The 27,334-nt window shown below is 38.1% G+C and overlaps 1 protein-coding gene across 1 annotated transcript in view; it reads right to left on the reverse strand.

The window, feature by feature from the left end:
• SMARCA5 (SNF2 related chromatin remodeling ATPase 5) overlaps positions 1-23,216 on the reverse strand; it is a 38,829-nt gene extending 15,613 nt beyond the window's left edge. The window contains exons 1-10 of the mRNA XM_019977546.2: positions 22,598-23,216; positions 19,010-19,084; positions 13,894-14,060; positions 11,810-11,910; positions 10,013-10,113; positions 9,053-9,232; positions 7,601-7,756; positions 7,371-7,502; positions 5,169-5,237; positions 2,464-2,573 (exon numbers count right to left, since the gene is read on the reverse strand). Coding sequence (XP_019833105.2) covers positions 2,464-2,573; positions 5,169-5,237; positions 7,371-7,502; positions 7,601-7,756; positions 9,053-9,232; positions 10,013-10,113; positions 11,810-11,910; positions 13,894-14,060; positions 19,010-19,084; positions 22,598-22,774 — 1,268 coding nt within the window. The 5' untranslated portion in view covers positions 22,775-23,216. The remainder of the gene's footprint in view (positions 1-2,463; positions 2,574-5,168; positions 5,238-7,370; positions 7,503-7,600; positions 7,757-9,052; positions 9,233-10,012; positions 10,114-11,809; positions 11,911-13,893; positions 14,061-19,009; positions 19,085-22,597) is intronic.
• Positions 23,217-27,334: the final 4,118 nt, after the last annotated feature.

Here is a 27,334-nt window from a genome sequence, read left to right on the forward strand (position 1 = left end):
GGGGAAAGAAGGGGGTAGTTAAGGTAAGGCTGGATTATGAAAAGCCTTGACTGTATACACTAGAAAGTTAGACATTATCCTAAAGGAAAGAGTGAGTGAAGTTGCTCAGTCGTGTCCGACTCTTTGCGACCCCGTGGACTGTAGCCCACCAGGCTCCTCCATCCATGGGATTCTCCAGGCAAGAGTACTGGAGTGGGCTGCCATTTCCTTCTCCAGGGGATCTTCCCAACCCAGGGATTGAACCCAGGTCTCCTGCACTGCAGGCAGACGCTTTAACCTCTGAGCCACCAGGGAAGCCCAAAGGAAAGAGTAATCTGTCCAAATACCAAAGTTTCAGGACCCTGAATCCTCTGAGCAACAACTTAAATAACCAAAGCCATCTATGCTTAACAACTCCAATTAGGAGGCACAAAATATTCAAGGCAGACCTTTCCAGCACAATTCTAATGTAAAATTCACCAATGTGGTTATAAACTAAAAAAAAAGTTGCTTTACCTCAGCACCGATTCATGTCTTAATTCTGTATTTTAGAGCCACATAAGACAGGCCTAACTCTTTGCTACTCTATTAAAACCTTTCAAAATTTTTGAGGACATTTAAAACGGGCTGCCTTTTGCCCACTTCTTTGCCTTTTATCTTTTCTGTCCTTTTACCAACAACTCCAGCCCCTTGAAAATACTTATCAACGTTGAGCACTGAACTGAACATACTTGAGATGCATAAGAACAGAGTGGCTAATTATTTCCCTCCTCTGAACACTTTAGTCAGCAGTTTCTAGCCTTTTAAGATTTCATACACCCATAAAACTTAAAAAAGGAAAACAGAAAAAACAAAAATAACATAAATTTACAAGGTTTACAACTTCCTTCAGTGCAGTTCAGTTCAGTGGCTCAGTAGTGTCCGACTCTTTGCGACCCCATGAATTGCAGCACTCCAGGCCTCCCTGTCCATCACCATCTCCTGGAGTTCACTCAAACTCACGTCCATAGAGTCAGATGCCATCCAGCCATCTCATCCTCTCTCGTCCCCTTTTGTCCTCCTGCCCCCAATCCCTCCCAGCATCAGAGTCTTTTCCAATGAGTCAACTCTTCGCATGAGGTGGCCAAAGTACTGGAGTTTCAGCCTTAGCATCATTCCTTCCAAAGAACACCCACGGCTGATCTTTAGAATGGACTGGTTGGATCTCCTTGCAGTCCAAGGGACTCTCAAGAGACTTCTCCAACACCACAGTTCAAAAGCATCAATTCTTCAGCACTCAGCTTTCTTCAGTCCAACTCTCACATCCATACATGACCACTGGAAAAACCATAGCCTTGACTAGATGGACCTTTGTTGGCAAAGTAATGTCTCTGCTTTTCAATATGCTATCTAGGTTGGTCATCACTTTCCTTCCAAGGAGTAAGCGCCTTTTAATTTCATGGCTGCAGTCACCATCTGCAGTGATCTGGGACCCGTTTCCACTGTTTCCCCATCTATTTGCCATGAAGTGATGGGACCAGATGCCATGATCTTCGTTTTCTGAATGTTGAGCTTTAAGCCAACTTTTTCACTCTCCACTCTCACTTTCATCAAGAGGCTCTTTAGTTGCTCTTCACTTTCTGCCATAAGGGTGGTGTCATCTGTATATCTGAGGTTATTGATATTTCTCTCGGAAATCTAGATTCCAGCTTGTGCTTCTTCCAGCCCAGCGTTTCTCATGATGTACTCTGCATATGAGTTAAATAAGCAGGGTGACAATATACAGCCTTGACAAACTCCTTTTCCTATTTGGAACCAGTCTGTTGTTCCATTCCAGTTCTAACTGTTGCTTCCTGACCTGCATACAGGTTTCTCAAGAGGCAGGTCAGGTGGTCTGGTATTCCCATCTCTTTCAGAATTTTCCACAGTTTATTATGATACAACTTTCTTAGTATGCCCTATTTAGGTGCTTTCAAAATAGCTACCATGTGTCATTACTGTAATTTCACAAAAGGACATTTTAATCTAACCTAAAATAAAACATCAGCTCAAAATGGACTTATAAACTAAATAAATATAGCTTTCTGAGATAAGAGAAAGCACTTAAGTTTTCTCAGACTTCTACCATCTCTGACTTCATCAGGGACTAGCATGAGCCCATGGGCCAGTATTTATGACCCAGAAGGTTAACCACATGTCTCAAGTCTGTGCCACCATGGTTTCTTTTTTAAAAACCCATGTAGAGGGCTTTACATCCATCTCTGTTAAATGCCAAGCTTAACTTTTGAATTCATAAACTTCCCAAGCTGATTCTGTCATCTTTAAGAAAGACTTTGTATCATAAATTTGATTAGGAAGTCCTAGGTTCTACATCTGGGAAACTGTTCAGGCTGAGTGCAAACCAGCAAACTGAATTCCTTGACAATACAAATACAAAAGCAAAATACAAATGAAAGTTAGTGAAGAATTAAAAGGATGATCTCAAAAACATCTCAAAACACATACCATTCCCTTTGCATTTTGCTGAGACCCACATAGATTTTTACTTCCTTCTTTGGAGGTAAACTCTTTTCAACATCAGCCTTAATTCGACGGAGGAGGAATGGACGCAAAACCTTCAAAGAGCAGAAAGAAATGGAGATGACCTTTACTGGTAACGTAAGTAATATTTCAGGATCTTAAAAGCATCCATTAAATACACAGAAATGTGCCTTCTTGAATATCAAAAGATTCTTAGGACTTCTCCCTTCCAAATATATAATTTATTATTACAGGCTTCCCAAAGAGTATATTAAGATGACTATTCAATATATAATAAGTAAACACTTGATACACTTGTCATAAAGTGTAAAAAACAATAGTAAATTTTAAAGATATTGTCAACATTCACTGCCTTTCAAATTTAAAACCAGTCACTTAAGAAAAGGCTAGGTCCACATTATGATGTCATCATATTCCCTAATTTATCTTTTTCTTATGGAAGTAGACAATACAACCTTCCCAGTCACTATCCCCCTGCCTTTCTTCCCAAAGGTGACCAATATTCAGTTTTTAACGTCATACATAAGTTTTGATGGTTTTTAACTTTATTTATATATAAAGACTCATAGTATATGCCCAATTTATATCTGGTTTCTTTTATACAATATTATATTTGTGAGACATACCCCTGTTGTATATAGGTAATTAATTTTCATAAAATAATTGTAAGACAGGTATAAAGCAAAAGATATCCTTTTATTTTTATCTTCCTTTCTATTTACCACTAGCTTATAAAAATGTGATCAAACAACAAAAATTGATGAGAAAAACAATAAGCAACACTTCTCGAATATCATCACGTAAGGAAGCTAGTGGAGCCCAACCAAAAGCTGGCACCAACTGCCAGCCACGTGAGTGAGGACCTTCGGCCCCCCTGGCCCTCTTCCAGAACTGTCCATGTACATGCAGCTGGGTAAATCCAGGTAAAATCAGCAGAGAACTCACTCAACCAACTCATAAATTCTGCAATTATTAAAAATATGCACAAGTTAGGCTTTGGTGTGGGATTTCTTGCAACTAAAGAAAACTCATTTAAAGAATTCTCTCATGCCCAAGTACACCATGTGATTGTGAATACACTCTTTCATTACAAGACACAGGAGCTACAGTGGGAATCTCAGGACAGCGTGGAGAGGCAGCTACCAGACCTGTACCCCCTGATTTGACAAGCATCTTCATGCTGCTATGTAAATAAAATAAACAAATGCCAAAACCGGGATTCTGTTGTGCTTTGGTATGCTTTACCTACATGTACCTATCTATTTATTAAGCAAAGCCTACACATTCACCCCACAACCCTCTGAACAAATACATCTAAATTGAGTGCTTACATGCTTAAATGCCATCTAAACTGAAACAAAGGTGTCTAGGAGACCATTATCTTCAAATATGTACAAAATAAAATTTCAGTACACAGAACTTTAGAGAACCTTAAAATTAATTTATATACAAATATTTGAACACTCAAAAGTTTTTAATTTTTTCCCCTTAATCAAATATGCACTTTGAGCCAGGCATTATGCTAGGGATACAAAAGCAAACGTAAGACACATCCTGCCTTTGTGTTTACAATCCAGAGGGAAAGCATTTGTAAAGGAGTCATTTCAGTAGCCTGTGCAAAGTCCCATAATGTTAGAATACTGGATTATTAAAGACAGGCTACAGAGGAGCCTCTAGGCTGGCCTCGGCCTGGGTACTCATGGAGAAGGTGACATCACCACCAAGTCTTGGCTGAAGTATTATTCGTAAAGGCAAGAAAGAGAATACTAGATGTGGAAGAAAAGATAAGCAAAGACACTGAAATTAGGACAGTGGTTACAGAACACTGACAGTGGGGTCAGCAATTTTAACAAAGTAAAGCTCGATTAAGAAGTGAAACAGAAGTTGGAGAACATTATTAACAGAAACATTACCTCTGTGGAGGAGGAGCGATTTTGTCCCACAGGACATGTTTCTAGGGCCTTGAAACATTTCTCACTGTCACAAATGAGGGCATACTACTGGCACAGAGTGAGCAGAAGTGTCCAGGATGCCGCTACTGAACAAGAAAATCACCTTCCCCATCCAAAATGTCAACACCAGTTGAGAAACCCTGAGTTAGGTCATGAAAGGCCTTGTATGTAATGCTCACATGCTTTATCCTGCTGGTCCGGGTATTATAACCTGGGGTCTGTTAGAGAAATTTCTATCTTCCTACCAACTTTCACTTGTGAATCTTCACAGGAAGGAACAAGGCTGTATTTTACAGCAAAAACATCAACTCTGTTCACACTGCACTATTAGCAGTTGCTTGTACACAATCAATTGATTTAAGAACAACAGATGGACCTTTAGCCTTTCGGAAGCAAATCTGTTAGATTCTCCTATGGCAGGAAAATACAACTAAAGCTTCCAGAACTTGTTCATATTAAGTTCTTATGCTACTTCACTGTACGTTAACCCACTGTATGTTACTTAATTAATTCACAGTTAGAATTTCACCCTAGGCTCTAAGACTTAAACTGCCATACATTACCCCCTCTTCCCATCATAAGTACTAAAGTGGGCAGATTCAAACAGATTTGACTCTAAAGCCACTGTGCTTTTTGTTAACAGAAAAGCAATATACTAATCAGTATCATTTTTCCCATTAGAAACATGCTTTTTTAACCCTACTCCAAAATACTTACCATATGAAGTCTCTCAACTAACTTTTGATCCCCAAGGCAATTATTTGTATCAAACCAGGAATCAAAGTCCTAGATTAACAAACAAAAAATACATTAAGATTAGAGTAATAGTAACTTTATGTGTGTTCAGTTGCTAAGGCGTGTCCAACTCTTTGCCATCCCATGGACGGCAGCACGCCAGGCCTCCCAGCCTTCACTCCCTCCCAGTTCGCTCAAATTTACAGCCATAATAGTAACTGCAAATACCTTATCATGCTAGGTTATATAGCATATAACAACTTCTAAATTAATTTAATATTTGAATTGTGAACTGCAAAAATCATTTAGTTCCTTTTTTTTAATGTGTGTTATTGTTAGCAATTCATTTTAGAATCATGTATTTCTTAAACATCAAGATGACAAGTTTCAAAGTGAAAAGAAAATAATTGGAGACAGTTTTGTAGATATGAAAATCAATTATTTCTGAAAAAAAAAAATATGCTTGTTTCAGAAAAATCTTAAAAGTTAAAACCACTTTACAGTTTGCTAAGATCACTCATACCTCAAACACAAGGTTTCTAGAGCAATGCCAATTTTTGTTAAACTTTCTAAAAGTAAAATTGAGAATACAGACATTTCTTTAGTGTTTGGGTAGGATTTGAAAAGGACAGTTTCCCTAGCTTTACCTCTTGAGCAAGTTTATTATATACAGCTGGCCCTTGAACAACACAGAGGTTAGGAGCACCAACACTCCATGCAACTGAAAATCCACACGTAACTTATAGTCGGCTTAACCACTGCATATCACGCAGAACTTAGTATTTACTACTGAAAAAACATTTTTGTGCATGTGGACCCACCCACTTCTATTGTTCAAGCATTAACTGTATTTGCTTTATTAGTAAACATAATCTTAGAATTGTGTCAACCAAAAGTTTTAACAGAGATTATTAAACAAATAAACACGTCAATGTGGTAAGAAAAATTATCTCAAAAACAAAAATCAAAGTAAGTAAAAGCAGAATTAAAGTAGCTGGCTGACACTGATTAAATTGCCTTTCAAGAATACAATCTTCTCAAAAAAATTTTAAAACGTAAAAATAATAAAATCTACTCTTAAAATGATCCTTACATAACACACCCAATCAAAATTAACACCTTTTTGGAACTTATTTGAATAAGCTCTTCAAAGCCACACACACACTCCAGAAATGGGAGCAAAGGTTCAAAAATGAAGTCGAACCTGACAGAAAACCAAAATTACTAATTGCATAGACTGTCAACATAATTTACACTTTAAGTACAACCAAGAGTTCAATTAATTAACTAACCATTTCTATCATCACAAATAACCTATCAAAGCTAAGGATTAGTCTCTATGCTTCTTAGACCATAAGAAAATATGGCTAGACAGACTTCACCAAATTTGAAGGCCATTCTGAGAAGAGGCCATCCTAGGGACTTAAAACTCAGGCAACAGGAAGTACCCAAATTCACTTGGGGAAGAGCCTGAGCACCGCCTTAAGAACTAAAGCAGTCCACCTAGAGCAGTGTCAGGCCAACATGACCACCCAATAAGAATGCGAATTTATGACATTCCAGAAAGAACAAGCCATGACTTCAAAAATGAGACTGAAATCAAAGGCACAAAAGTAAACTCTCAGGATGCAAACAAAACTTGGTAGGTTACAGGAGGCTAACTACCTAAAAGTGTGAAAAAGTAATGATTATCTCAAGCAGTACGAAAAGGTAGGCCAAATTATTTAATTCTTCTGGTTTTACTGAGATAAACTGACAGCTCTGGATGAGGTTTAAAGTGTACAGTGCAATGACAATGTTTAGAGAACATCCATCATTTAATACAGATATACAATTTTTGATAAACAGAAAAAATATTGTGTATATTGGATTTATTATTACTTTTAGTCATTATTTACTCTTAACAATGTTCATATATAACATGTAGCAGTGTTACATTTATCATGCTGTACATCTCAAGTACTTAATGATCTTATAAGTGGAAGATAAATAAGTACAATAAACTTTGCACCTCTTAACTGCCTTCATCCAATTCTGCTTCTCCCCTGGTTCCCACCTCTGGTAACCAAAATTCTGATCTCTTTCTATATAAGTTTGTATGTTTCTTGAAGCAGGCCAGTTCTATTTCAAAAATATTAAGTATCAAAAAACTACTCCAACCAGAAAATAATAAGAAATACTTACATCAGCTGAATTAAAGACATCTGGTAACAAAAAATTAAGAAGTGACCAAAGTTCATGCAAGTTGTTTTGAAGAGGTGTTCCAGTTAATAATAGTCGATTTGTAGTCTTGAATTCCCTCACTATTTCTGACAACTGCAAGAACCAAATTCATCATTAGAATGAATAGTCTGCATATTGATCAAATTCTAAATGAAGGCACAAATGATTTTCAAATCTAAATATCAAATTACCTTGGATTTTTCATTTTTGATCCTGTGAGCTTCATCAATAACTAAGTACCTCCAGTTAAATTTTTTAAAAACAGACTTCTCTTTAATAAGCATTTCATAAGAAGTTACACATACATCCCATTCTCCTGGTAACAAAACATCTCTGACAAAAGCAGCCTGTTTAACAAAAGAAAAAAAAAATTCCATCATGCAAAAATAAACTATACATTAAATTTACTGTTAACAAGAGCATGGGCCAGGGGCGGGGGGGCGGGGGTGGCGGAATAGTAAAAAAGAATTAAGAGTTACCTATAGTACACAAGCAGCTAGAACTAGCTCAAAGTAACTTCATTAATCCTATGTCACAGCCATGTAATAAGTAACTGACAAAATTCTTTGGTGCAGAAGTCAATAAGACTAATTCTTAAAATGTCTTATTTCCACAATTCCACTAAGTGTTGAAATTTTTTGGACACAGGTTTAGGAAAGGATAAAGAGTTTTCTGACATAAAGATACATAAGGACTAAGGACTAAAGATTAGTTTGCAGTAAGCATTTTCATTTACTTTAAGTTTATAGATCTATTAAGACATTGCTATGAATTTCCTCATTTTACAGGTGAGGAAACAAAGGCAAAGACTGGTTAAACCTCTGGGTTTCAAAGCACAGTAAGGATTCTGTAACTTAAAATACCCAAAATAGCTAAAAAGGGAGAAAAGAAATCTAGAGTCATCACTGATAGCTGAATGAAGGGAAAACAAAATTTAATACATAGTCCTTCAATACAGTATAAGTCCATTTTTTAATCCAAATTTTATGTTCTTAATAGTGTCAACTATTTCCATTGTTGGTGGTGCTATTTTAGTCGCTAAGTTGCCTAATTTTGTGACTCCATGGACTGTAACCCACAAGGCTCCTCTGTCCACAGGATCTCCAAGGCAACAATATGGAGTGGGTTGCCATTTCCTTCTCCAGGGGATCTTCCTGACTCAAGGATCAACCCATGTCTCCTGCATAGACAGGCAGATTTTACCACTGTGCCACTAGGGAAGCCCTCATTATTTCCATTTCCTCTCCCAAAAAGGATGTGTCAGCTGATCAATATTTTAACTTATTTTGATAGATATGATACCAACGTGTCAAGTTACTATTTACATTTTTACTACTTAAATTATTATGAAGAAATTGCTCTAGAATGGGAATAAAGCCTTCAATTTTATAACCACCCCCAAAAAGCAGGAGAAACAAACTATATTCTTATAGCTTTCTACAGTCTACAATTCCTTTTTCCCCAGGATGAATCTTAGCCATCAAGATAATATTCCACTTACAAATTACTAATATTTATGAAGACCAGGCTTATTATTGGGACCCTTTCTCTTCTTTTATCCCTCCTCCAGTTATCCCCTTTCCCCAAACCTAAATTCAAATTCTTTTAATATCAAAATTGTTAATGAAATATGAGAAACTTACCCTTTGTTCTTTATCCCCTATTAAACAAACAGATCTAAGTGTTGGTACCCATCTCTTGAATTCACTCATCCAGTTGTGTAATGTAGACTTAGGCACCAAAACCATATGAGGACCAGGAATGTTTCTATAGTGTTTCATGTACCCAAGAAGAGAAATTGTTTGAAGTGTCTTTCCCAGGCCCTGAAAGAGAAAATAACCACAAAGCTAGGAAACATGGAACGAAACAGACTCTTGTATTTATTATTTCCTGATTGGTACAGAAACATTTAAAAGAAAAGCTGTATGTACACCTAACAAATAGCACAATCTTGCCCTGTGTCCAGCGGACAAGTGCTATGGTATTTAACCTTCACCAGTCCGTGAGGGACGTACCATTACCCCCCACAAAGCTCAGATGCACGCTTTCCCAGGGCCACCCGGCAGAGCTAGAACTGAGACCCATTTCTTCTCACTCCATTACTTTCTCCAAACAATTGTCTTAGCACTGTAGCTAGCTATAGAGAAACTTAAAACATTCACTATAGAACTAGTAAACAGTAAACAAGATACAATGTTTTACAAGATACAACTGTACAAGGTGCCATCACAGAGAAAATATTTATTGATGACGTTCAACTAATCCCCCCTGTGTCTCACAGAAGTGGGGGGTAGGGAGCAAGGGGAGATGGCCAAATCATTATATTACAAAAGTCAACCAAAGGCACGCTTCTCAAAACATATTATTTTTAAATTTATTACACTTTCATAGATAATAATTCCTCACAATTGAAGTATATATATAGATCCCACTTAGGCAACTAAAGTGAGCTAATTATTAGTGTGACACAGGATTAGTTTGCTAACAGTCTATAGTATAATCAATAAACTGTATCTTATAAGTCTTAACTTTTATAAATCTAAATAGTGTACAAGGTTTAAATTATGAAACATGGCCTTCTACAAAAGCTACCAAACACATACCATTTCATCTGCAAGGATACCATTGATGCCGTTCTCATACAAAGAAATGAGCCAATTTAATCCTCGGACTTGATAATCTCTCAGTTTACCCCATTTTACATCTAAGAACAAAAGGAAAATGACATGCACATTTTAAAGACAAGAAATACAGGTGGGCAGCCCCTCCTTCATTTGACACTCAGAGGTTTAACTTGGGCCTACACGTTTATTTTGACTGTGCCTTCTTCACTAGGTTTTAAGAATGGGACTTTGGCAAGTTCCAAGTCAGGAAAGGTAGCTGCTGTGCTGTGGAGCAGAGAAGGAGCAGATGGATATAGAAGACAAGAAACACGATGGAAGGCATCAGAGCGCCCCAGCCACTCAGTCCTTATGTTACCATATATTGGTCCTAGAGACTCTCTGGCCTATTTCCTTTCTCAATGTCAGCGCAAGTGTTTCTAACCAAGTGTTTTCACCTTCCCTGATGACCAAAACAGAGGTTCGCTGGGGACTGTTTTTCTCTTAACAAAGGGGAAATTTAAAAAAATTAATAAAAGATTATTTTTCCTTTACCCTTCCTTACTTTGCTTTTCCAAGAGGTCCTACAAAGAGGAACAATATCGTTCAGGGTTTACATTTCCCATTCCAGAATAATTACTAAGTATATGGATCACAAATAACCCAACTTTTTAAAAAAATATATGTATATTCTATATTCCATCCCTTTTGAAAAACACTGCTCTGAGATGAAATGTTAATTAACACTAGGAAAACTGGATACACTGTAAGAATGTGAGAAAGAGACAACTCAAATACTTCAAATTTCCTTTCTCTCTGGGCCACAAATCTGGCTCTGGCCTCTAGCTTCATAGTAAGAAAACTGGGTACTCTGTAGCCAAAAGAAAAAAAAAAAATCTGGAGATACACACTTTAACCAGACTGATGCATTTCTAATCAGATCCTATCCTCCCTGAAGTTTAGTCTGCTAAGAGTTCCAGATGACAGTTAATTATAACTTCCAATCCAAATTATGAATCCTATACTACTATAAATTTTTCTTTTGCTCACAACCACTATGATCACACAAACTTGTCATCAAGTGAGAAAGAGAAAGGTCAGGAAAAAAAAAATTACTGGGCTTCAGTAAAGAAAACTGTGCCACCAGACAACCAAGATTATACATGCATGCTATGTCGCTTCAGTCATATCCGACTCTTTGCAACTTCATGGACTGTAGCCTGCCACGCTCCTCTGTCCATGGGACTCTCCTCCAAGCAAGAATACCAGAGTGGCTGCCATGCCCTCCTCCAGGGGATCTCCTGACCCAGGGATCGAACCTATGTGTCAGTCTCTTGCACTGGCAAGTGGCCTCTTTACCACTAATGCCACTTGGGAAACCCAAGATTATATATAAGTAAAACTTAAACCTGGTTAACTATGTTTTCTTTTGGAAAACCATTTATAAACTTAAAGACAAAATCAGGAGATGAGTAAAAAAAAGTCTTTAATAAGTACCTTTTCCTACACATCTTTCTTCTCTAGGGCAAATATATGGCAAATTCCATCCCCATTTTTACATACACATTCAGGAAACATCAAGCACAATGGTGATTTATGCCCTTTTGAAATACAGCATCACTATCGTAATGATATACTATGACTTCTAGCCAAAAAAGTATCTGAAGTTCATTTCACAATCAATAAATTTCAAAGATTACTTAAAATTCCCTTTATAAATTATAGCCAAGAAAAACCCCAACATTAACCAAAGGCTACAAGGGGATGTTTTAAAGAAGTTATTAAATATATATAACATACACGATGGAGAGTCTTCAAACCGAGTGCAAACATTGGTTGCTTTGGAGCTTTCTGTTAATAATTCTTCATCTTCTTCTTGCTCTGTTCTTCGGTGTCGATAGCTGCAAGTTTAAAATAAAATCAAGCGATCTGAGTCTTGGCTTTAATTACCAGCTTTCAATATAGTAGTCAAGAGGCTGACCAATATTTCACAGTATCTTAAAAGGCATGTAAATTAAGACTATAGAGTAATACCTTAGGTTAACCAGAACCTGATAAACATAAACGTGATCATCTAATTTCAATGAAATATGCAGTAAGAAAAACCTCATAGTTTATATTTTAATGTTAAGTATTTTGCTCCCACCCCAAAAATAGTTCCCCCAGAAATCACATTTTAAAAACTACAACTTTCACCAAAAGCTGCAGAATTTGCAGAACAGAGACTTAGGGTTTAAGGCAATGACTCTTTAACTAGAATTACTCGAAGCTTTTTAAATACACATGCCCAGATTTTACATCCCAACAGAGTCAGACACAGTCTCTTAAAAACTAATTTTTTGTAGCTATAATATTGCCAGATTTCTTAATCTCTAAAGGACTCAGGTTAGTAAAACTACTTACTCCCCAGTTTTCAAGTTTCCACTTATACCTGTATACTTTCAACAAATACTTTGATTTAAATTAGAAAATAGTAGATTATATTCCACTCTTGTGATCTCTAAATCTAAATTATTGCTTGATTTCTATTAAGACTACATGCTTTGTGGGAAAGATAATCAGCCTTCCCAGATAGAGAAACATGCCTCAGAAATGCAAGCAAAGGCAATAAAAATCCAAGGATTTTTTTTTTTAGTAGCTTTTTTTTTTTTTCCATATTTATCTGGCTGTTGGCTGTGGCGTGCAAGCTCTCGGTTGCGGCATGTAGGATCTAGTCTCCTGACCAGGAGTGGACCCCAGGCCCTCTGCATCTGGGGTGTGGAGTCCTAGCCACTGGACCACCTGGGAAGTCCCTAATTGCTTGTCATATGTGTTTACTTCTTGTGTTTCTCTGCATTCCAATCTTATGAAAACTTAATTCAAAGATCTACCCCTCAACCCCAAGTTACTCTCCATAAACTGAGAGAAACTTAACTTTGCCTTTTTTTTTAAAATAAAATCTCCTTCATAATATACTATCAAGATGACTGATTATTATGGTTGTTAAACTAAAGATAAAAGTTGGCATATGCTTTGTTACTTTAATTAATGGTTATTTTAAAGCAATGAGATTACCCTAAATTTGTTATTACTAACCAAACATCTTGTTAGGGCTTCCCTCATAGCTCAGTTGGTAAAGAATATGCCTACAATGCAGGAGACCCAGGTTCGATTCCTAGGTCAGGAAGATCCCCTGGAGAAGGAAATGGCAACCCACTCCAGTATTCTTGCCTGGAAAATCCCATTGACAGAGAGGAGCCTGGCAGGCTACAGTCCATGGGGTCGCAAGAGTCGGACACAACTTAGCAACTAAACCACCACCAAACATCTTAAGTTATCCAACCAGCACAAATTCTAAGAAAAAATCTATAAATTCAACATGTAAGAATTACTTTACAAATTTTGCACCACCACCTAACAATGGCATCATACAACTTGATATTTCCTTTTATATAAAGAAACTAAGCATTTAACAAAAATTTTAAGTAGACTATCATGATACAAATCACCATACGATCTATAAACAAGCACAGACTTCAGATAACAGCAGTACTCTCAATCCACCTGAGTGGTTTAGGAGACTAGAGAATGCCCCAAGTCAGATCTAAGTTCAAAGTCAGATTATTCTAATTCCTTCTAGATGATGTTAAGTAGGCCACTTAACCTTTGCATTTGTTTCCACTCCAAGGAGAAGGTAACATCTGAATTCCCTACTCAATCCATATAAAAATAAAGCATTATGCCTATTTTTATTTTATACATGTATGGCTATATCCTGCCAAGCCAACTGGGCCAAATAAATAAGAGCACTATTAACTATTTTTTTAATAAAATGATTCTGTGCTTCTAATTAAGACTATCTAAAATAAGTCTGGCTCAACTGTTAAGCATCAACTATTACTCACTCGCCAACTGAGAGCAAGTTCTGTTTCTCATCCTTTTTTATTCGTGGGCGCCCTGGTTTCATCTTCAAAGGTGAGGTTGGAGTCTTCTGAGCAGCAGGCTGAATGAAATGTGCAAACAGTTCTGTCTGCTTTAATAAATATTCAAATCTATTTGCCCGGTCAGTTTGCTGGAAGAAATGTGAAAACACATTTTATCAGAATATCAATACAAATTCAGAAATCAAAGTTTCAACATGTCTCCACACAACAATCTCAGCAATAAAAAGGAACTACTGCTACATGCAACAACATAGATGAGATTCAAAAGTAGGATACTATGTGAAAGCAAGCAAGCGTGAGACTACACGCTATACGATCCGAACTCCAAACAGCGACTTTCTATGTGAAATTCTAAGTAGTGGTTTCTCAGAGAGGAGATCTGAAGTGTCAAAGGGATGAGAGCAGGAGCAAGCGCTTGGGGGACGATAGAACTGTTCTACATTGTGACTGTACGGTGTTTACATGGCCTCAGCTATTTGCCAGAACTCACCGAATGAAAAACATACAACTACTGTGTGTCAGTGATACTTGAATGTAGCTGAAGAAAAAATATCAAATAAAAAGATAAAGACACTGCAATACAGGTGTATTTATTCAGAAGAGGGAAAAATGTTGTGCCAAATTTTAAAAAGCTATCAGGCTTGAAAAACCTCTATTAAGTTCATGAAATATTCATTAATCCTATGTAGTTCTTAGTATCTTTTCTTATTTTTATATCTAACATCTGCGGCTTTGAGTGTTTCCTATTATCACACAAAAAGAATGGAAGACCAAAAAAACTTAAAACCTTGAAATCAAGTTCTTTTAAAAATAAACAATGGAAATCTAGAGCCTTTAGACAACAGACTTTTTACAGACACATCAATAATTTGATTTTAAATAAGGAGAAACAAGAAGACAAGAGTTCAATAAACAGAGAAGCCAGTTACTCAGTATCTCTACCTATGTTTAAAATGTCAACTTTACAATAAAACATTTTACCTAGCAAACACCAGAGGTAGTCTAATGTGCTTTTTAAATGAAAACATAATTTTTAAACATCACACACATGTAAAACCGAAGCCCAATTTGATACTGAAGGCACACGGTGACAGTGCCTTCACACTGGACCACACACGTAGCCCAATCCATACCACTAACAACAGGCTGTCAATACGTTTCTCCTTAGGAATGTCCTACCAATGACAAGCTTCAGTTTCTGTTTTAAAGTACTAACCTGAGATCCATATATACGTATTTTGCACAATTTCATTTTCAAATACATACATAGTAAAAGAAAAACCAAAAACATGCAATGAGAAGATCATGCTATTTAAAAAAGACTATTCTATTATTGTAATTATGTTTGGATCAAGATAAATAAGCTCCGGAAATAAATTCAGATAGGTGAGAGTGTAAGATATTTTAAAGCAAAAGTTACTCTACAGTACTCAAATCACTGAATATATATTCTCTTCTTTAAAAACATTTTCAAATCAACGTTTTCTTCTTAAATGTCTTTTCAATTCAAAAAATACTTTTGTGTGCAGACCAGAAAAAGTATTTTGTTTCTCTATGAAGTTTTCATTATAGTACAATATTGAAAATAAAACATGACAAGTAAATTATGAAGACTGTCAGAAAACAAAAACTCAGAAGTAAAAACACACAGTAAGAACACATGGAAGTGTGAATAGCACCAGATTTTAAATTTTAAGCAGGATGATTAGGAAAATGGCAACAGAAATGATGTTTCACAGAGAAGGGAGTAGTCCTCCCAATTCTTAGACCTTATCACACCTCTTTACTGCTCAAGATCCTTTAATGGTTCTAGATGTCTTAAGATGGTATTTTTTCAAACTGTGGTTCATGATCCATTAGATCAGAAATATCCAGAATCTTTGTTATCTTCTACAAGGTCAAGTCTGAGACTACTATCTTAAAGAACAAAGCATAAACTTCACCAGAGCTCTACAAAAGATTTCATAATTTCCAAAATTCTCTCACTGATTCAAGTAGTGTGGAGTTACAAACTGTTGCAAAAAAAACAAGGAGTTTAGAACATTTACAGAGTAAGCTTTCAGTGGAACTGTAGCAAAGGTTTAAGGGGATTAACAGGCAAAGACCTCATTGCTTGAAAAATGAAAAGGTTAAGATAAAAATGACGAAAGGTGTAAAGAAAATGAACCTATCTACAAAACAGACAGAGATCTGACTTGTGGTTGCCAAGGCAGAGGAGGGGAGGAGAGGGATGCACTGAGAATTTGGAGTTGATAGTTGCACGTATTACATTTAAAGTGGATAAACATCAAAGGTCCTACTGTGTAACACAGGGAACTGTATCCAACTTCCCTCAAATAAACCATAACAGAAAAGAATATCTAAAAGACTGTATATATATGTTAAACTGAATCACTCTTCTGTATAGCAGAGATAGACACATTATAAATCAACTATACTTCAATTAAAATAAGAGGTATAAGGAGAAAAACTACTTTCTAAAGAGCAGAAACAGTAAGATCAAGAACCCCCCCCAAAAAAATGTATCGTAAAATTAAAGCAAAGGTTAAAATCAATAGCCTTGGAAAAAGCATTTTTCTCTAAGAAAATGACCAGAATAGTAGAAGCCATACATGTTTGGAAATAAATTGATGATGGGCCTGCAATTCTTTATGGAGGAAGACTGAAAGTGAGAAAGTGACAGAAAAGTAGAAACTTAATCAGAGCGGCAAAGTCTTAGAATGGCTAAATAGGATTGTTAGAAATAACAGTGAAAGCCAAAGAAAGTGAAAACCATAAATTTATTCCAGTACCAATCAGTGTAATTACTTTAGTTTTCTCAAGCAGTACTTGGCATCTTGGGTTCAAGAATGAAAAGTGACTATCAAGACTTATCTATGAATAGGTCTAGCAGATGATAAGGAGTCTGCTCAGAAGAAAACTGCTCGTCAAGGTCATGGTTTTGAAAAAGGAAATTAAAGTAGGAGACTGAAAAATTTGTAGGAAGTTGAGAAAAAAATTGCAATAAAGGGAGCTGTGGAGATGAGAAGCATTGCAAAGAACCACTGAAAACCTCCATTATATAATCAGATCAGTGTCACAGACTTCACAAAAACACAGATCTGGAAGAAGCTAGATCATGAGAAACGAGCCAAATGAAGATGCCAATGAAATAATTCATGCAACAGAAGAATAATGAACCAGGGTGATGGGGAAAAGATAAAAGAAATATTTATGAAGTTAAATCTGCCAAGACTATTAAAATTATGACACGCTGTTATAAACAGCTTGGGTATTTATTAAGAAAAACTTTCATTCATTGAGAGAACACTAAGTAACTGTGTGGGAAAGAGATAATGAATTCAACTTCGGATATTCCTAAATAAGACCTACCAAAGGGATTTAAATGTTCAACAAGCAAATGAAAATACAATGATTGGAGGCATCTGAGCTAGAGATAAATATTCAGAAGTACTCATTTAAAAGTGGCAGATGAAAACCAGTGACAAGGCTAAAACTTTCCAAGAACAAATGTTCAAAATGCAATGAAGGACAAATGAATAATCAAGTAAATAAGGTATCATCAAAGAAAAAAGGTTTCTCAAGGCAAGAAAAAAATTTGTGGAGTGGCCAATGGTGTCAAATACAAGTATGAATAAGGAGAAGGAACTAAAACTAGGCCAAAGAATTGGCCATTAAAATTACTAGTACATCACTTCTCAGTCTTTTGGCTAAGATCAAGTAGAGAATCACTAATATAGTGTTAATGACAGAATCTAAGCTGTGCGGGTTTAGAGGAATGACTGGGAAAAGTAAAAATGGAAAACCATCTTTTCTTCAAATAAGACTGACAGCAAAGAAAGGTGACAGGACAGTTACACATATACACAAAATGCATACATACAAAATGGAACAGAAATCATATACAGTAATACATCATTTATACTTTACATATTACCATATGCATTATGCACGCTATGTATGTGTATACAGATACATATATGCAACTTTTAGGACTTTGAAGCCATTTTTAGAAATTTCAAAAATATTTGCTGATATTGATGAGAAAGTCAAAGAACAAGGGGAAGTAATACTTGTTAAAATCAGTATTCTATGTGCCAGATACTATTCTGGATGCTGAAGACAGAAAGACTAAGACACCGTTTCCACTCTTCAGGAGGATACTTATTGTGTAATGATGATATGCTTATACATGTTAACTAAGATTTAAAAAAATTAAGTTTAATCTACATAAAGCATATACAACAGGGCCCAGTACATACTATTTATTCACTGTTAGTCATTATTATTTAATCTAAACTTAAATTCAAAGCTCTTTGTAGGTACTGGTTAACTCATGTTAAGATAAAGATTCCCAAGAGGATGTGAAATGTGAGCTGGATCTTTTACAAGTATAATATTCATATTATCTTTTGTAAAGCTCTCATCCATATAATAAAAAAGCTATAGGCAAGAAATATCATTACTATATATACTATATATTTTTGTATTATATATTGTATGCATATGTGCATGAGCACGTGCTCCGTTGCTTCAGGCATGTCAGACTGCAATCCTATGGACTGTTGGCTCCTCTGTCCATGAAATTTTCCAGGCAAGATCACTGGAGTGGGTTGCCATGCTCTCCTCCAGGGGATGTTCCCTAACCAGTGATCGAATCTGTGTCTCCTGCATTGCAGGTAGATTCTTTACCCACTGAACCACATGGGAAGTTCATTATATATTGTATATGTTATAAATTATACATGTATTACTTGCTTTATAACCAGTAGAGTACAATGCTAGACAGATGCAGAATAAACACATCTTGAATGATTACTTCTCTGGTCTTTTAACTCATCTCACTCCCAATGCTAAATCTAAAAAGGAGTATTAATATAATCCATATATTTACATACTATGTGAATTCATGAAATACATCTGTATTTGTTTTAATCAAGTAAGTCAAGTAAGATAAAAAAAAGTTACAATACTCCATGTTACACATATTTAAATTAGGTATCTGTGCCTCAACTTTAGTAAATTTAATCACCTAATAAAAAACTATTATGATTCTATTCATATACCTAGAACATACCATTTTTTCTTCATAGGTGGGATCTGGTTCTTGGATTTCTTTTTGCTTTCCAGGAGATGCATTGTCAAATACTTCCTGGTAAGAGGGAAAAACCATGGTTTGTTCTTCAAGAATACTCAACATACCATTATTACACTGATTTCAGCCCAAAATACATTCAAAGTAATACACTCCTGTCCTGAACTTCCTAGATACCTAAATCTGATAGGAAACCTTGATGCAAAATATGACAGTAATAACAATTCACTTAACCCAAATATGTAAACCGCATGGCCACTGCCAAGATTAAAACACAAGATTATCATCTCCAACATCCTAGAACAAAAAATACTTAAAGCAAATCTGTTTTGTTTTCTAATCAAAAATTATAAAGCCAAATTGAACAATATAAATTGTGAAGGAAATGTTCCCTTTTAATTAAACTGCAGTATCTACTGTAGTACTACCCAAATGTATACCTGGGAAGTCACACAGTCATCCTGATTTCCATCTTCTAAAACATTTAAAAAATTCATCATGCACCCTGAAGTGAATACTTTAACCACAGTTTGATTCCTTAATTGACAATAAATGTGCTTTTTTGGCAAATTTATTCACCCTGACATTCAGAAAGTCACAAAATCCAAAAAAACACCACCAACCTCACTGTAAAGTTCGCTCATCAGCTGGTAAAAAAGTTCAATTTTCATTAATGATGTAGTGATCTGCGGTGCTACACGCTGTAACCAAGTTACCTATGATTAAAAAGCTGAGGGGACGGGCCTGGTACAGCACTACTGCTGTTGCTAAGTCGCTTCAGTCGTGTCCGACTCTGTGCGACCCCACAGACGGCAGCCACCAGGCTCCGCCGTCCTATAAGAGATCAAATGACCCAAATTCAAGTCTAACTTCAGTGCTAAGACCTTTACGAACTTGTGTAACCTTAAGCTCATCACAATCTCTGGTCTCCAGAGTAAAAGTGACAAAGCCACCTACCTAGAATAATTCACAAAATGGTACTGGGATACCATGAAAAGTCGAATGTATCCTAAAAAAACAAGATGTGCTTTCCAACAGCAGTCATTACTTCTTTCACAGTCTTAACTAAAACAGGCAAAAGATCTGGATTTAGGACCCTTGAGGTCATATGGCTATTGGTATATAGTGTACCTACCTATCAGTCCAGGTAGGTATGCGAAATGAGAATGAACCAAGACAGGCCCCATTCAGGTTGCCAAAAAGATCATATTAATTAAAAAATGTGACTGCTCCCATGACTACCAATACCAAGCAAAAAAAAAAAAAAAAAAATACATAGGAAAGCTAACTAATTTTCCTAGGAAAGTGGGCTTTGTCAGAAAATAAATGATCTTGGAAAAACACAGCTTAAAAAGAAAAAAAAAAAACACACTATAATGTGAAGGAAAAAAACAAAAACTAGTCATTAAGAAAACTGGTAAAAGATAAAATCACTGATGTTACTATCCTGAGAAGGGGAAAAATAATGAAGCCATTTTTGAATAAATGAAATCGTTAAACAACACATTTTTGGCAAAAATATGACAGGGCAAGATATTCGGGGAAGGGTCAGCTTCAGAGCCAGATGCGGGTTCTATCACAGATTCTACTTACAAGGGAAGACTCAATTTCCCCATCTGGCAAAAATACTACTGACAGTCATCCAGTACTTGTTACAACATTAATATTCATAGTTAAACTCTAATTCCACTTTACCTTAAAAACAGCAACTGAAAGGCAAAATATTTAGTTTAGGCTTTAAATTATTCTGCTTTCTGATACTTCCTTAACACTTCTAGTGAGACTGAGACTTTGGTTGCTACTCCAAAATTTGAATGACAGCCTCTTTTGAGAGGCTGACAACAGTGGACAGCAATTTGCAGAGAAGTGCAGTGCGTGCTCAGTCGCTTCAGCCTTGTCTGACTCTTTGCCACCCCGCCAGGCTCTTTGTAGCTCGCCAGGCTCTTCTGTCCATGGGATTCTTCAAGCAAGAACACTGGAGTGGGCTGCCATGCCTCCCCTCCAGGGGATCTTCCCAACGCAGGGATCGAACCCGAGGCTCTTTTGTCTCTTGCACAGGCAGGCGGGTTCTTTACCACTAGCGCCACCTGGGAAGCCCTGAGAACTACGTATTTAATACAACTGCTTTCAGTGTCAAACTTTCAAACCCCCTTAAACAAGGAAGCGGGAATCCAAGTTAACCCTGGCAATTCAAAACAATCATTTAAAACCTAAAGAAAAAGAAAACAAGCAACACTGACATGAACTGAAAACAAATTTCAAGTCGCTGAAAGCTATAGAATACCAGAGATCCTATTCCACCAAAACCCACCCTTACCTAAAAGTTCTTTCAAAAACTAATAACGTTACTTCACCCTAGATAAGGCCGCTGGTTGCAGAGAGTAGGACTCCACTGAACTGACTTACGACTTAGTACAGCACCCAAATAAAACTACTGAGCCAAATGCTCTATGGTAAACTGTCCTACCATTTCCTTATTGTGTTAATTCTACAGCAACATTCCCTTTTAGAGCAGTATTACCTTTTCTTCATCTATCCAAGGATGGAAAAATTCCAGAAATCTCTGGGCTGAGACTATAAAATATCTCAAAACAGATCGAAGGCCAAGAATAAAATTGGAAGGAGCAAGCAACACTTTGTTCCCAGACATCGCAAAACCTTGGAGCACACCCAAAAGACCCGCCTGGCAGTTCCCCAATCTCTCCACCCTCGCTGTACTGTTACCATTCCCTGACCCGCCAGCCCCAGTCCAGAAGGTAGGGAGCCATAGAGAACGGTACCAATTCTCAAAATAAGGCCAAGGCCCCCAAAGAGGAAATGCGCTGGTCTGTAAGCAAACTAACCGCCCCTCACTCACTAATTCATCCATCCATCCATCCATCACTCCTCCCACGAAATGAAATGGGGGTTCAAGACAGCTGCTGCCGCCTTGGTCGCTTCCCTTCCCCACGGAACAGTGCCTGGGAGGAGCCTCCTCTCCCTCCGAGGGAGCAGCTGTGCCCCGCTTATCCCCACTGCGCCCTCGGCCATCCAGCCCTCGCCATTGTTTCTGCGGAACAGATACCGCCCCCGCAAAGAACGGGATGAAGAAAAGGAGGCCCAACTCCTCGGATGCGCTGCTTTTAAATGCCTTCCCCACCCCGCCTGTCTACCCCCGTACCTACAGGGAAATTTCCCTCGCCCTCCCCCCAAGTTTAGCGGAAAGTAAAATCGAGATTCAGAGATGAGCGAGGGAATTATGGGAGTCCAGCTTTAAAAAAAAAAAAAAAGGTAGATCCTCACTCGGCCTCAGTAATCAAGAACATGTGTCTTATAAGAGCGTTCGAGGATTTGGCAAGGTTCGCCAAAGAGACAAATAATATAAACGTGAAGTGCCAGAAATCCACTTCAGGTTGCCTGGATAGCTTAAGCGCAAGGGTGAGAGCATCATTTCCGACCCAAAGGGTCTGAGGCCGAGTTGGAGTGGGAAGGGGTGAAGTTTGGCTCTGCGTCTCATCACTAGTACAGAGGCGAGGGAACCAGTTCCTCCTCCCCCTCCTGCCCTCTTTCCACGCCACGAGCCGCCCTCACCTCCATCTCCGAGTCCGTGGGGCCGGCGTTGCCCACGGAGGGAGCCCCCTGGGCTGCGACGCCCTCGGGGCCGCCTTTGTTGCTGCTGTTGCTCCCGCTGCCGGCGGCCAAGGCTGCGGGCTTCGAAGGCGCGCTCTCGGGAGGCGGGGGTGGCGGAGGGTCGGCCGCGGACGACATGATGTTCCGTCTGCGTCACCCGCTGCTGCCAGAGGCCGGGCCAGGCAGGGAGGAGGAGGAGGAGGCCTAGGCCTGGGAGGCTGCGTCGCAACGAGCAGATGGAGAAGCGAGAGGACTACCCGAAAGCCCCCTACGCCGCGGCTCGGCGACGAGCCCAAACCAGGCCCAGCAACCTCCCCCTCTGGTCGCCCTTCTCTTCCGCGGAGCTCCGGGTTCGACCGGCGCTTTACCCCACGGCGGGAATCACGTCGACGAGAGTGGGCGGGGCCACTCGGGTCACTGAGGTCAGGGAAGGCGGGCTGATTCACAGGAGGGCGGAGGGTTGGGGAAAAAAGAAAGGAAAGCAAAAGAGGGACAGAGACTGGGAACTGGCTTAGCTGCCTCCTCTTCCTCTGGTAGATATCATCTATCTCTCCAGCATTCAGGTCTACTACCTACGCCACCGACTATCAACACTCGCGAGATTGATAGTTGGCTACATGACTAGGCTCCAAGTGCGCATGCGCATTCTCCCCTCCTTGCCCTGGGCCACGCCTCCTCCGAGGCCCCAGAGAGCTCTTGGGTAAGGAATGGGCGGGGCCTCGAGGGAGAGCTTGGAGACGTAGGTTTGTGCGTCGGCTTCCCGGCATGACGCGAGCGCTGTCTTCCAGGGGTTCTTAACGGCTCACGGTCTGCTCTGCATGGCAGGGAGCCGCGGCACTCCCAGAAAACTTGCCCAGGTTTTGCGCCGCCTACTGCAGTATAGAGGCCTGTGCAGGCCTTAACACTTTCACTGCCGCCGCTTATAGGTGTGACGCCAATGTGTTGAAGATGGTTTAGTTATCCCAGTTGACGTCTCTTATGTTTTGTTGTCTAAGCAAAAGAGCCCGTTAGTGTAATTTTTTTTTTTTGTCTACACGTTAGCTATATGAATCATTTCTAAATTCCTTCTACTTCTCTTTGGTACAGAGTTAAACGATATTTTCTCTGAATTTACATGCTAAATATAAGCAAACTGCCCATCACCATGTAAATTAGAGTCATGAGTAATCGATAGATAAGAGAGGCCATGGGCTGTATCTTTTTCTCAACCACTGAATATTAAAATGTACAGACTGCTGTACTTTTCTTTCTCCTTAAGAAATATTTCGAATAATCACCAGTAGTTACGCCTTCCGCTGTCCTCAACACAGCCTGTGGGTCTTGCGCACGGATCTGCTGCAGATTATCAAGAACATCGTGTTCTACTCAATAGAAAATCGTACTGCTGTAAATTGTTATCTGCCCTGCACAGGCTCTTAATCATCTTTGTATCCCCATAGCCGGTATTCTATCAGTATGTATTGAATAGAGGAGACACACTTTTTCAAGAGTTAAGATTTGAGCAAACTGTTGATTATGTTGAATTTCAAACAGAAGGGCTCTCCTTTGAATCGATAGCCTGCAAACTTAACTGATCAAATGATAATTTTTGAATTGAGATCTGGAAAAATGCCCCCCAGCCTATTAGAAATACTGTTTGTGAGACTATAAGGAACCATCTAAGGATATATGAACACAAAAATACCAAATGATGTTTGTTGTCTTCACCTGTTACCGCAAAAAGCTAGCAGTAGTGAGTCCAACATAGAAAGTGTGATTTTAAAGCTATTGTACACCCACACAGTGAACTATTATTTATCTTATCAGCCATTAATGTAGAAGAGTGTTTATTATATAGTGTTAACTGAAAAAAATTAAGTTGAAAAACGAATAAAACATTCGAAGGATAATCATGAAGTATTGAAAGTGGTTGTTGTTGGTGTGTATTTCCTAATTCTTTTTAGTTTTAATTTTTTTTTCTAAAGTGAATCTGTGTATTACTAAATTGAGCAAATTTATTTTTAATATTTAAAAAACACTTTTACCAGAAAAAGATGATGTGGAAGTAAAAAGTTAGTGTCTAGGGTAACAGACACTGACATACAGACACTGAACAAATACTTATGAACAGATATTTAATATTGACATTAAGAAGTAAGCATATAACATTTATTTAATATTCAGAGTATTTCTTCACTCTACAGGTAAATATCTTGGATCTTGGTTTAGAAACCCTAAAAATATACTGAATATGTAAATGGATGAATCTTGAAGGCTGACAATAATTTAAGAAAAACAAGTAGCAAGAAAATCAATAAAATTACCTCCAAAATGGCACCTGTCTTTCTTAACATAGACATTTATACTATGAGTGAGTTTCTCATATGAGCATGTGAAAGCTGTATGAGAATCCTGTGGTGGTAATTACGGAGGAAAGATTCTTACAAGAAAGGAGGAAGAAGAAACAGAATGTTTGAACCCAGTAATCTAACCACAGGGACAGAGAAACATTTTGAGCAAGGTCTAGGAGCGGGGAGGAAAGGAAGCGAGGAACTACAGAAAAGACAATGTCTGAAAACTGAGGTATAGGGACATTAACTGAGTGGCAGACAGTAGTGCCCATCTAGTGGCCAAATGACAAAGGTCTATTGTTCTTCAAATGCTGACAGGCTAAAACCTCCAGCTAGTTCTGAAATTGATAGCATTATATAAGATTAGTGTTGTTAGAGTAGGTTTGAGAGTCAGCCAAGTCTGGAATTTCATGTAGGTACAAGAACTTAATATTTGTGTGAATTCAGGCAAATTACTTAATTTCTTTGAAGTCAGTCTTTTCCTCATCTTTTTATTATTCCAACTTTATATTTGGATGACATTCTTATAATAATGTTATAAGAATTATAATAATTATAACAATAATCATAATAGTTATATTAACCTAATTATAACATAATAATGTCATAAGAATTAAATGAAATCGAGTATGCAGAGTGTTTAATATAGTGCCTGATATATACTGAGCTCTGGGTTCAAGTGTTAGGTATTCTAATACTGAAGGATCATAAGCCTAAGGGTCAGAGTAGGATCATCCACTGTGTTTTTTTTAATGAGGAGGGTAAAGGGAATAGTGTCATGAAAACACTAGAAGGAAATACTTCTTTAAACATGTTCCCAGAAATAAATACTATAATGTAACATCATGATCAGATCAGATCAGATCAGTCGCTCAGTCGTGTCCGACTCTTTGCAACCCCATGAATCACAGCACGCCAGGCCTCCCTGTCCATCACCAACTCCCAGAGTTCACTGAGACTCACGTCCATTGAGTCAGTGATGCCATCCAGCCATCTCATCCTCTGTCATCCCCTTCTCCTCCTGCCCCCAATCCCTCCCAGCATCAGAGTCTTTTCCAATGAGTCAACTCTTCACATGAGGTGGCCAAAGTACTGGAGTTTCAGCTTTAGCATTGTTCCTTCCAAAGAAATCCCAGGGCTGATCTCCTGCAGAATGGACTGGTTGGATCGCCTTGCAGTCCAAGGGACTCTCAAGAGTCTTCTCCAACACCACAGTTCAAAAGCATCAATTCTTCGGCGCTCAGCCTTCTTCACAGTCCAACTCTCACATCCATACATGACCACAGAAAAAACCGTAGCCTTGACTAGACAAACCTTTGTTGGCAAAGTAATGTCTCTGCTTTTGAATATACTATCTAGGTTGGTCATAACTTTCCTTCCAAGGAGTAAGCGTCTTTTAATTTCATGGCTGCAGTCACCATTTGTAGTGATTTTGGAGTCCAGAAAAATAAAGTCTGACACTGTTTCCACTGTTTCCCCATCTATTTCCCATGAAGTGGTGGGACCGGTGCCATGATCTTCGTTTTCTGAATGTTGAGCTTTAAGCCAACTTTTTCACTGTCCACTTTCACTTTCATCAAGAGGCTTTTTAGTTCCTCTTCACTTTCTGCCATAAGGGTGGTGTCATCTGCATATCTGAGGTTATTGATATTTCTCCCGGCAATCTTGATTCCAGTTTGTGTTTCTTCCAGTCCAGCGTTTCTCATGATGTACTCTGCATATAAGTTAAATAAATGGGGTGACAATATACAGCCTTGATGAACTCCTTTTCCTATTTGGAACCAGTCTGTTGTTCCATGTCCAGTTCTAACTGTTGCTTCCTGATGTGCATACAGATTTCTCAAGAGGCAGGTCAGGTGGTCTGGTATTCCCACCTCTTTCAGAATTTTCCACAGTTTATTGTGATCCACACAGTCAAAGGCTTTGGCATAGTCAATTAAGCAGAAATAGATGTTTTTCTGGAACTCTCTTGCTTTTTCCATGATCCAGCGGATGTTGGCAATTTGATTTCTGGTTCCTCTGCCTTTTCTAAAACCAGCTTGAACATCAGGAAGTTCACGGTTCACATATTGCTGAAGCCTGGCTTGGAGAATTTTTTATCTCAAATATGCAAATACATGTTGTCTACACCTAAAATTCTCTCTACTAGATTTAGTGTGCTAGAACGGTATGTGCTATGCTGAACAGAGTGGAGCAAAGAGATACTCGCCAGTGGACAAAAGATGTCAAAGAGCTAGGACTCTTCCAACATTTTGGCCTTGAATGGTAACAAAAAGTATTTTATTAAGTTTATCAAGAACACAGGAGGAATATGCTGAGCCTGTCTTTATCTCATGCTCATTTTATTTTGTGAAAGCCTAGGAAAGTA

The sequence above is a fragment of the Bos indicus genome, chromosome 17 (assembly GCF_029378745.1).
Source record: "Bos indicus isolate NIAB-ARS_2022 breed Sahiwal x Tharparkar chromosome 17, NIAB-ARS_B.indTharparkar_mat_pri_1.0, whole genome shotgun sequence".
In the NCBI taxonomy this organism is placed as follows: Eukaryota; Metazoa; Chordata; class Mammalia; order Artiodactyla; family Bovidae; genus Bos; species Bos indicus.